Source organism: Denticeps clupeoides, chromosome 4 (assembly GCF_900700375.1).
Source record: "Denticeps clupeoides chromosome 4, fDenClu1.1, whole genome shotgun sequence".
Classification (NCBI taxonomy): Eukaryota; Metazoa; Chordata; class Actinopteri; order Clupeiformes; family Denticipitidae; genus Denticeps; species Denticeps clupeoides.
Genome location: NC_041710.1, coordinates 30,661,746 through 30,673,974, shown reverse-complemented (window position 1 = coordinate 30,673,974; position 12,229 = coordinate 30,661,746). Strand labels below are relative to the sequence as shown.

General features: G+C 42.6%; 1 protein-coding gene across 17 annotated transcripts in view; it reads left to right on the top strand.

Annotated features, from left to right (window-relative positions):
- The window catches only part of LOC114788656 (receptor-type tyrosine-protein phosphatase delta-like), an 86,419-nt gene extending 77,924 nt beyond the window's left edge, over positions 1-8,495 (top strand). For all 17 annotated transcript variants that reach the window (XM_028977438.1, XM_028977442.1, XM_028977445.1 and 14 more), the window contains 7 exons: positions 44-329; positions 2,000-2,178; positions 2,267-2,393; positions 4,463-4,588; positions 4,709-4,863; positions 5,016-5,151; positions 6,016-8,495. In XM_028977438.1, coding sequence (XP_028833271.1) covers positions 44-329; positions 2,000-2,178; positions 2,267-2,393; positions 4,463-4,588; positions 4,709-4,863; positions 5,016-5,151; positions 6,016-6,084 — 1,078 coding nt within the window. In that variant the 3' untranslated portion in view covers positions 6,085-8,495. The remainder of the gene's footprint in view (positions 1-43; positions 330-1,999; positions 2,179-2,266; positions 2,394-4,462; positions 4,589-4,708; positions 4,864-5,015; positions 5,152-6,015) is intronic.
- The last annotated feature ends 3,734 nt before the right edge of the window (positions 8,496-12,229 follow it).

Below are 12,229 nucleotides of genomic sequence, written 5' to 3'. Positions count from 1 at the left end.
ATCATAAATGACTTTTCTTTTGTGTTGGTTATTCTTGACCCAGTGCTGGTGTTGGGCGCACCGGCTGCTTTATTGTGATTGATGCAATGGTGGAGCGAATCAAACAAGAGAAAACAGTGGACATCTACGGTCACGTGACTCTGATGAGGTCACAGCGCAATTACATGGTCCAGACGGAAGACCAGTACATCTTCATCCACGATGCCATCCTGGAGGCTGTAACCTGTGGCAACACAGAGGTCCCTGCCCGCAACCTGTATGCCTACATCCAGCGTCTCACTCAGACTGAAGGGACAGACAATGTCCCCGCCATGGAGCTGGAATTCAAAGTGAGTTTCAAATATCCAAATGTCAGCTACTACTTTAATTCAGGTTTTATTAATGTGCAAAGGATTTACTAATGAAGTACACAAATCAAAATTTGTCATTGTTCCATATGGGTCCAGAATAAAACGGCAGTTTCCGAGGAACAATGTGGTTCTAATCCTTCAAATTTTTGTTATGACAATGTAGCATTTATGATTACAGAGACAAAAAATATCTGTGTAATCACAGGTGTCTTGTATTTTAAAATACATATAAGAGACTGATCTTATCGGCTTAACTAGACAGAATTGTAATTGTGTGCCTTAATTGTGTTCATTTGTGAAAATCACAAATTTGTAAAAAAAAAAATAAAGGGAACACAAAAATAAGACACCCTAGATCTGAATGTATGAAATATATTTGATCTTTACATAGTTGAATGTGCTGACAACAAAATCACACAAAAATTATGAATGGAAATCAAATTGATCAACCCATGGAGGTCTGGATTTGCAGTCACACTCACACCTTGATGTGATGTCCTTATAACAAGTCAAAATGAGGCTCAGTAGTGTATGTGGCCTCTACGTGCCTGTATGACCTTCCTACAACGCCTGGGCATGCTCCTGATATTGTGACTGATTGTCTCCAGACCTGGACTTGGAGCGAGACATGATGCCCCAAATCTGCTCAGTTGGATTCAGGTCTGGGGAACGGGCGGCCAGTCTATAGCAACAACGCCTTCATCTTGCATGAACTGCTGACACACTCCAGCCACATCTAGCATTATCTTACTTTAGGAGGAACCCAGGGCCAACCGCACCAGCATATGACATCACAAGGGGTGATCTCATCTCGGTACCTAATGGCACTCAGGCTACCTCTGGTGAGCAGATGGAGGGCTGTGCGGAGCCCGAAGAAATGCCACCCCACACCATTACTGACCCACTGCCAAACTGATCATGTTGGAGGATGTTACAGGCAGCAGAACATTCTCCACGGAACGTCTCCAGATTCAGTCACCTGCTTTCATCTGTGAAGTGCACAGGGCTCCAGTGGCACATTTGCCAATCTTGATGTTCTCTGGCAAAAGCCAAACATGCTGCATGGTGTTGGGCTGTAAGCACAACCACCACCTGTGTACGTCGGACTCTCCTACCACCCTCGTGGAGTCTGCTTCTGACCGTTTGAGCAGACACATGCACATTTGTGGCCTGCTGGATGTCCTCCTTGTTCAAAGGCAGAGGTAGCACTCCTGCTGCTGGGCTGATGCCCTCCTATCCATGTCTCATCCATGTCTCCTGATATCCTGGCCTGTCTCCTGGTAGCGCCTCCATGCTCTTATCACTACGCTGACAGACACAGCAAACCTTCTTGCCACAGCTCGCATTGATGTGCCTTTATTGGGGACGTCTTGCTAATTTAAAATTAATTTTCACCTGTTGTCTATTCCATTTGCACAACAGCATATGAAATTCATTGTCAGTGTTGCTTCCTAAGTGGACAGTTTGATTTCACAGAACTGTGGTTGACTTGAAGTTACATTGTGTTGTTAAAGTGTTCCCTTTTTTTTTTTTTAGTGTATTATGTTTTGTGACAGTGTTTGCGGGACAAATATGCAAAAATCATCCTAAACTTTCAGTCATGAATCAGATTGAGAATCAGATTTTTATTGGCTTTTTGTCATTTGTAGCGCCTAGCTGGTGCCAAGGCCCACACTTCCCGGTTTGTCAGTGCTAATCTCCCTTGCAACAAGTTTAAGAACCGCTTGGTGAACATCATGCCCTTTGAATCTACACGGGTATGCCTGCAGCCCATTCGTGGGGTAGAAGGCTCCGACTACATCAATGCCAGCTTCATAGATGGATATCGGTGAGATTGTTTTATCTGAGCCTAGTTGTAGCAGATCAATGCTTTACATTTTAAATGTAACATTTTAAAGAGTGTATTTCCCCTACAGACAGCAACGGGCCTACATGGCAACTCAGGGTCCACTGGCCGAAACCACAGAAGACTACTGGAGAATGCTGTGGGAACACAACTCCACTATCGTGGTCATGCTCACAAAACTCAGAGAAATGGGCAGAGTGAGTGTCGAACTTTCATTTCATTAATTTGAGAAACATTTACGGCATTTATTACGGCATTAGGTGAGTGTGTTACTCACTAGACTACTACCACTCCATGAGAAAGTGGTCATTTACATTACATTTATGGCATTTATTAGATGCCATTATCCAGAGCGACGTAAAATCAGTAGTTACAGGGACAGTCCCCCCTGGAGCAATTTAGGGTTAAGTGTGAGTGGGGTAGTAAGTGGGATTTGAACCTGTGACTCTGTAGTCTTCTGGTTCATAGGTGTTACCCACTAGGCTACTATCACCCAGTCAGTTGCATTTGTTTCCTAATTCTCTGTTTCCATGCCACTGGAGGATAGTCAAATAACAAAACACAAAGATTAGACATAGTATTAGAAATCACTACAAACCCTGACAGTGAAAGTCAGTTTAATAATTGTTGAAGTGGAATAAATCAGTGTCTGTTTTTTAAACCTGAGGAAATGAGACATTGTATGTTAGCGGAGGTGCAAGGTACAATTCACTGAGGTAAATAAATAAATAATGGGATATGTGAAGGATAATTTACCGCTTTTACCCTCCAGCAGTCCACACCACACGTGTTTATTTCACACTGCGCATCACACACTCAGAGTACTTCAGAGTAACGCTGTATCGATCGGGAAAAAAAACTGATGCTGACACTTAATGGAGAGAACATGTAAGGAATAGGCGGAGGTTAAATTCCATACTGCGTGGCAAGGTTACAGAGGCTCCTTTGGAACCTTGAGGGATGTGGATGGTTTAGTTCATATATATTTTTACAAGGTGATATTTCCAGTGCAGTCATTCTCTACAGGCTGCACTGCACATTTAAAAAATGCTCTGGGCTATTATTGGTGAGGTCTGCTACAGAAGGGTGTCATGTTGGGTCTCCCCCAAAGAGAAGGCAATGCAAAAAAGCCATCAGGGGCTTATCGAATTGCTTAGCCAACATAGAGTTGAAACCATTTGATCGTTCACAAGGATATAACATCATATTACAGTCTGTTAGAGAGAGGATTATCAGAGATCATCTCTTTTTTTTTTAAATGCATGGCCTGATTGACTTGCCGTGGTTAAATGCTATTTTAATGGGGTTCTGGACCAAAACTAAAACCCTTGGTTGTATTTATGTAATCGCATGGCCTCATATTTCTGTGCGGGATTAATGTACTTTCAAAGTGTCTGAAAAGCGAAAGCTGCACCATGGCCACCTCTTTCCTTCATTCTTTAGCACTGTGATGCAGTTGTGGTTTTGATTCATGGAGAATTTAATCTGCCAGGCATGGAGGGCAAATCCATCTTACACGTTTAAGAATTTCACTTCCAAATGAGCAGTGTAAATGGGGTGGACATCGTTATTATTCAGAATAATTCATATTAAAATGAAGTAATGAATCTGAATATTAAGCTGCAGATATTTATTAATGATTGCATGCCTGTGCCACGTTTCACTATATGGGGTTATTATGTAGCCTACTATAGGGTCACTATATAGACTAACTTGAAGGATGAGGGCAGAAAGCTGTTAACACATTTCAGACACTTGGCTGTTGTAATGGACTGGATGACATGATGGATCACATGGTGCACATGGTATGGTGAAGCGAGAAAAAGGGGGAGGAGCCTCAAGGACGCACAAAATGGTTGATCCACTATATCCACAGATACTGAATATTGAGGTTGGTAGTAGCCTAGTGGGTAACACTCTCGCCTATGAACCAGAAGACCCAGGTTCACTCAGGCAACATGACTTAACCATAATTTAATGAATGACACTGGGCAAAATAACTGTTTATCTGTATTATTATAATTGTCAGTATTTGCTTGTCTACTACTTATTAACATAAAATGATTAACATATTAAACTTTTTATAAAGGCATTTATTACTCAGAATATTGGTATATAGAATATCTCATAACCTCCAGTGACTTAATTTGATTATAGACCTTTGTCTTTTTCCAGTGGACATAGTAGACCGACCAATTGATTTAAAAGAAGAAGAAAGCAAAATAAATCACATCGCTGACTGTGACTCGCTCTCTCGCTCCTGCAGGAAAAGTGTCATCAGTACTGGCCAGCTGAGCGCTCAGCTCGGTACCAGTACTTTGTGGTTGACCCCATGGCAGAATACAACATGCCCCAGTACATCCTGAGGGAGTTTAAAGTGACCGATGCCAGGGTATGACCTACTTTCAGCAATGCTGTTAAACATTCCTGCTTTTACTTACCGGGAAATTAAAAGTATGTGAGTAGATTAGAATAGTATCAGTTCCCCAGTTAATGCTGTTTTCTGCCTCAGGACGGTCAGTCTCGCACGGTACGGCAGTTCCAGTTCACAGACTGGCCTGAACAAGGCGTACCAAAGTCCGGAGAGGGATTCATAGACTTCATTGGCCAAGTGCACAAGACGAAAGAGCAGTTTGGCCAGGACGGACCAATCACAGTCCACTGCAGGTAGGTGTCAGTGGATATTACTGACTGGGCTAAGACAAATGTTTTGTACACTTTATTTTTATCTTTATAGCCAACGATGCATAAGTTCAGCACTTTAGAAACAAAATAAAATGTGAGATTACATTTTTTTTTTAATCTGTTTTTTTTTTTAGTGCTGGTGTAGGCAGGACAGGTGTGTTCATTACATTGAGTATCGTACTTGAGCGGATGCGTTATGAGGGAGTAGTGGACATCTTCCAGACCGTAAAGATGCTGCGTACTCAGAGGCCAGCCATGGTGCAGACAGAGGTAAGTTTTACATTGTTTACCACCACCATTACCAGTTTCCCCTTTTATTTTAAATATTTATTTATTTATTAAACCTAAAGAAAACTGGCTCAAGGGCCAAAAAAGGAACTTAAACAAACTGGTCAAATGGACAGGAACTGAAAGCAAGTCCATTAATGCAGCAGCACCCGCTGGGTGCTCTTGTACTGTTTATAAAGGAGTCCTGAACAATCATGCTTAAGCTCTTCAGCTGACATACACGAGGGAGGCAGTCCCGGACCCTCCGGGGGAATGTAACCCTCAGTTCCTGTCAATTTGACACATGCCTGCAGGTTGTTTAAGTTTCCTTTTTGTTTCCCTTTTTCACTATCGTGCCTTTTGTGTTTAGTTTTGTAATAAAATCCCCTTTTGTTCAATGTCAACCTTCTGCGCCTCCTTCCCTTCCTGACCCCCTGGACATGACATCATGACAAAAACCATGTATATGTTTAACATGTGACATTTTAATGTGCTCACATACACTATCAGTCAAAAGTTTGGACGCACCTGCTCTATGGCAGTCATGGGGCCATTTTGAAGAATCCAATACAAGAAACATGTATTTTTGTAGCAGGAGATGCTCATGATGCTCATTTTGTTACATAACCTCACGTGTTATTTCATAGTCTTCAATTTTGTTCTATAATGGAAAAAAGGCAAGATCCATAGAGGATTAGTGCATCCAAACCTTTGACTGGTACTTTATACAAAATGTTAACCATAGAATTACATAGAATTATTCCTTAAAGTTTGGTCCCTAGTGACTTCCAACATGACGTGTGCAACGCTGAGATGTCAGTGTGTGAGTGCTGCATTTTTTGTGACCTTGCGTGTTTCTGCCGGCAGGATCAGTACCAGTTCTGCTACAGGGCGGCGCTTGAGTACCTGGGGAGCTTCGATCACTATGCAACATAATACAGCCTCACCTCACAAGCTTGGAGAAATGCTTTGACAACAACAACGACTTATGTAGTCTGGCTGTGTGTGAGATGTGCAAATTAAAACAGCATGAGTCTCCCTGCTGCACCTCGAGCAACCGATGACATGGGAACAAAAAAAAAATATATATATATATAAATATATATATATTATATATATATAAATACATTTAGAAAAAAAAATCACAGACTGGTCACTTTGGTCTGCAACTAACACACTTAATCAGCTCTTCACACTCCAGATGGTGTCATTGCCTAACTGGACAGCCGCTGATGGACGACCTGACATACACGACACATACAGAGCATTTTTCACAGGAAGAGGAAATGGACTTTGACAAGAAAGCGTTTTGAGTGACACCTGCATGGGTTCCTGCAGCTCCTCACACCGCATTTCAGCAGTGACACGAGCAGCATCCAGATACAGGATTTTTATTCGTTTTTTCCTTTATAACATAACTGATCGACGGCCACCTTCATCTTTCTATTTGAATTGATCTTCATTTTGTAACACAGACTTAAGACCGGGTCTAGTTAAGTAATTCTTATTTTTTTAAGTGGACATTTACTTTTTACAGAACCCTACACACCGGCTGCTCCTCTGGTTTACTCTAGTTCATGCATATGTTTCTACGTTGTTGGACTCTGTGGTATAAAACAGGTGTGTAAACTGGTTTAGCATGGTGTGCACCTTGTCTTTGCTGGAATATTTTGGTCTATATGCAGTCTTGCAATTAGGTGTATTCGGGTCACAACCTCAACTCAACCCTCGCTCAGTTTATTATGAAGTGCAAATACGTCCATCAGTCACCATCTGCCAAAACTGATATATCTACATGTGTCAAGATGTAATTGGACACAGTTACTCTGTGTGGAGGTCCACTACCGTCAGGCAAACCGATTCAGCCATTCAATTCTTGTGCAATAAAATAGGAGTATAGTAAAATTTGTCTTGTTTTCTATAATTTAATAATTTTTTGCTTACATATTAAGACGTGTGACTGAACGCAATGGTTCAAACCCAGCTGAGAAATACAGAAACCTGCTGTGTGTGGGGTCAAACTCGCCATCTGTAAGTGTCTACTGCACACGTCCTCACAATGTCTGACACACACTAGCATAGAGGGGTTATGAGCACACACACGCTCTTGCTCGAAAGCACAGCATCGGATTTCATTTGAAGTTTATAGTGCCTTAAAATCACAAGCATATTTTGATAGTTCCTTTTTTAATTTGTCATGTACATGCTAATTTGTCTGAAGTGCACATGTATGTATTTTTATATGCTGTGTTCCAGTCGTGAAATGAGCTACTCTGTGTCAGGTCATCAATTGCATTTCATTATTGTTTGTGCATAGGAGACAACAAAATGGGATATGAGATTATTATTATTTTGTTGTAATATTTTTTTTGTAAAGGCTCAAACTGTATCAGGGGTTGTCATAACTGATAAAAAAGGGTTTCAGCATTCAGCATTTTCTAAAATCATAGTACATTACCTTTACTCGTCTAAATGAAAAAATATAGATAGAAATATAAAGAAGAGAGGAAAAGCATGAACATTCCCTTGATATTCCCCGTTTTATTTCCACTGCGTAATAAGAAACATGATCCTTTCTTCTTCCTTACGTTCAGCAAGTACGGTGCTAAATTCTCACTCATGTCAACAGACGTGATCACTGTTGCCATCCGCACCTCACCATTCGGTCTTGGCATAACATGAAACGATCACGAAAAAACACAGTAATGTCCTCACCCCCTTCTCTCTCTCTCTATCTCTCTTTCTCTGTCCCTTTCTCTTTTTCTCTCTCCCTGTGCATGGCTACACATTGGACAAGGTCCCGGGGGCCAGCCATACGAAATTGCACTTTTTTTTTCAAAAATATCTGTACTATGCACGGGCCCACCCAGTAGATTCTGAACCCCGAGACGTGTTACTTGAACCCACTGGCGTGGACGGGTTCAAAGTGCTCACAGTGTGTATATGTAAATGGCACGGAAATGAAACATTTATTTAAAAAGCGGTGGATTTAAATGCAGATGAAAGTATTAAATGATGTTGAGACGTGACGACACTCGACCTCCTCTGTCCACACGATGTACCACGAGTCACCTTTGTCGAGTGAAAGCACAGTTAGATATATCTATTTCCTGTAATTGATTATTGTAAAATGATATAAGATGTATCGAAACACAGTGTCGAAGAAATAATACATCTACTTTATGTTTAAATAAGGGGGAACCTTTCAATTCCAAATGAAACACCTCGTTTATTTTTTTTTTTATCATTTCTAACTTGGTAATGTGGGTCCTGATAACAATCTGTATGGATTGTTTTGATTGTTGACACATTTTTTGTTTCTTACAAATAAACAGTGGATAAAAGTGTGTACTGTGACATTCATTCAGGCCAGAGGAGTGTGAGGGGAACTGGAATGATTTATATTGACTGAAGCAGGCGACTGCCACGCTGATGATGCGATTTGTGCAGCTCCCTCGCAACAAAGAGCGGGGAGACGTTGGGTAAAGTCCCCGTGGGAGCTCACTGATGGCACATGGATGTGTGGGAACCCTCTGATGGGGGGGTCACTCCTGCCATGTAAATGCAGAATCGCTGCAGTAGTAGTAGATGGAAGTGCTCGAACCAGATCAGCAAGGCTAGGAAATGGGTCAGACGCATGAAGCGTAATTAGACTTTCACAAGACGCCATCTTTTCCTGAACTGTGTGCTGCTCTATTGTCCAGAAGAAAGAACTATAGCAAAATAAAAACTGTTTTCACCCGCGGAGTCCTAGGTTAGTAGCAAAGCAGGTGACGCCCTCGCCTATGAACCCGAAAACCCCAAAGTCACAGGTTCAAACCCACTTCCCCCCATTGTGTCCCTGAGCAAGTGTCTCCAGGGGGGACTGTCCCTGTAACTACTGAATGTAAGATGCCCTGGATAAGGGCATCTGGTAAATGACATACATGTAAATGTCCTCAGTTCCTGTTTAAGTTTTCTTCTGAAATGGAGAACATAAGACATTTATCAAACAAGTTCCCATTCTGACTGCAATGTTGACTTGTGTCGGTTGAACTGCAGTAAATGGGACTTTAAATAAATAATATTTAAATAAAATATTGCTTTGAGAGTGAAAGGATGCTCGATGGACCAATGCTGCCCTCTGCAGGAGCTCCATGGTGATTCCTCCATCATTGTTCCAGGGTGCTTGTGTACTGTGCAAACTTGGAACCAGGAACAATATCGCATAGCGTGTAACATGAGGAATGCGTTTCCACAGACTCTGTGCCATTTGCCCGACGTTGGACGTCGGATCTCCATCTGTGTGGGGGTGTTTCTCAGTTCCGTTCTCTCCCACTCCAGGTCGTTGTGGAGACGGCATGAAGTGGCCAGCAGAACTCAGTGGTTTGGGCCGATGAGATGAATTTTTCATTTTTTTATATATTTATATTATATAACAGTTTAAATATATAGACAATGAAGCCACTACTCACTCTTTTGCATTTCTGACTTATATTGATATGAAATTTCTAACTCTCACATTATACCGCCTTACATAGTACTGAGTTGGCATCTAAGTACGGCCTGATCAGTTTGATAAGTGTATCATGTGATTGTTAGTGTTGGTTAAGTGTTAAAACAGCATGAGTCTCCCTGCTGCACCTCGAGCAACCGATGACATGGGAACATATTGGTGAAGTGATTGGTGAAGTGATTGTCACATGTGATACACAGCAGCACAGCACACGGTGCACACAGTGAAATTTGTCCTCTGCATTTAAGTGAGCAGTGGGCAGCCATGACAGGCGCCCGAGGAGCAGTGTGTGGGGACGGTGCTTTGCTCAGTGGTAGTAGCCCGGTGACCTCTCAGCTCTGATGTGTCCAGGCCAGAATTCCAGCAGACCTCTGAAGTTGTCTCGTGGTAAGTATGCACGGTGCACCTGCACCTTTGGAGATCTTTCAAGATATGACCCTTCACTTGCTGCCTAATATCCACCACTTGACAGGTGCCGCCGTGACAAGACAATCAATAATCATGTCACATGGGTCACAGGGTCAGAAGGTACACACACAGACAACGTCAGATAAAACGTAGAACGGTTTATTAAAAAGACAGGAAGGATAGCGCAGGCTGTGTAGCAGCAGAATACACAAGCAAGAATTTGAATGCTGTAGAAAGCGCGGCGAGTTACGGTCTGCCACGGCGACGCAGACATTCATTGCAAAAAAGGTCCGGTCACGACAAGATAAGAGTTTGATGGATCTCCCTCACAGTGTGACTCGAGCATTTTTTGATTGATGATCCGGTAGGGGTCATGAAAAAGAACCCCATCTAGGTTCAGGATATCTGCGCTAAGCCTCTATGCCACTGAAAGCTTCAGTGAAGGAACGGTGCAGTTCTTGAGACATGCGGTGCAATGTGAGGACGATGTCAGCCAGAGGACAAACGCTGAACTTTCTTATGGTGTGCGTGGACCACATCGGCCGGCTATTGTGGTGGAGAAGAGACTCAAAAGCGCTCAGATTCACATTGTTTCATGAAGCCACGTGGACCTGTGTACATGATGTTCTTTCAGGTGTCACTGAGAACACTTGGTGAGTTCTGGACTGCACTCTAGTTGTCTCTTCTATAGTTGTTTTTTGGCAGCCTGTCTTTATTTTAGTTTTAGTCTAGTCTTTGTGTCATTTAAGTTTCATTAGTCTTTGCCACGTTCATACTAATTTTCGACGATTTAGTCAGAATTATCCATGAACACTTTACACAGCACAGCACACAATGAAACATGTCCTCTGCTTTTAACCCCTCACCCTGAGTGAGCAGTGGGCAGCCATGACAGGCGCCCGGGGAGCAGTGTGTGAGGACGGTGCTTTGCTCAGTGGCACCTCAGTGGCACCTCGGGATTCAAACCAGCAACCTTCTGATTATGGGGGCCGCATCCTTAACCACCATCATAAAGGTTCATTGACACAGATATTTCATCAAAATGTTTTGTTTTTGAGGTGGGGTCAGCCCTCGGTCTCTGGCCTGTAGTGTAAGTCACCTGGGCCCTTTCTGTGTGTCGCCTTGACCAGGGCTACCACGGTGCCCTACCCTCCAGTTTAGTCCAGTCACCCACAGGCAAGTCTGGCTCTACCCAAAATGTGTTCTGAACTGTTGAATTATCACTACTAGCTATATTTAGTTCCATTTAATGATAACCATAAATAGGCATTAAGTTATGCCCATAGGCTTATATAGGAAAATGTTTTAAACAGGTTTTGTGAGCTAAAAGCAAAAGTGCCCAGAGAGTCTATTTAATTGTGTTGTGTTTTTTCCTATTGCATCTACCTTCTAGCACATAATTACTGTTATTATGATTAAAAGCGGCCAAATCACAGCATCTTTAACACTCAGATCCAGCAGGGGGCAGCCTCATTTCTTCTTCCATGCTGTAAGTCAAAATGTCCATCCCCACCTGCCACTGTCCAGTCGAAGCGTGACAATGAAGGGAAACTTTCTCTCGCTGCGTTCCTCTTGAATCGATCCACCAGGAACTTCTGAGACAGGATGATCTCATCTACCTTTCATTCAGAGGTCTGCAGGAAGAGATCAAAGCCTCTCTCTATTTGTACTTTTTTTTGGGGGGGGGGTCTGCAGGGGCTGGGTTAGGGTGGAGGGAGTGATCATTACAGGAGGCTCAGTTCATGAAAGGAGGGAGAAGCCGGTGTGGATTTAGCCGGACTTTGGAGGACGGCACCCTGCTGCTCGATCCAAGCCCACCTTGTCCTCGTTCACCCCATGAAGACCATGTCACGTGTGACCTTGGTGTAAGACTAGTGATAACAAGGTTGCTTAGCTTTAAAAACTGGATTCAGCCCGTCTGGACTGTTCGCCTGTGAATGTTGATAGCCGTACTATCAGCATTAAGATTGAAAAATACTTGATTTCATGATGTGTTTTCCGTCGGCCATAAAGGGAGATTCACATAGTTTTAATGTCACTTATGATTTACATTACAGTGCAAGAATCAGTCTTTTGCCACAGCTGCCACCAAGGGCAGAACTATAACACCAACATTTTTATATTTACGGCAATTATGAGAGCGTCTTACAGTCAGTAGTGACAGGGACAGTCCCCCTG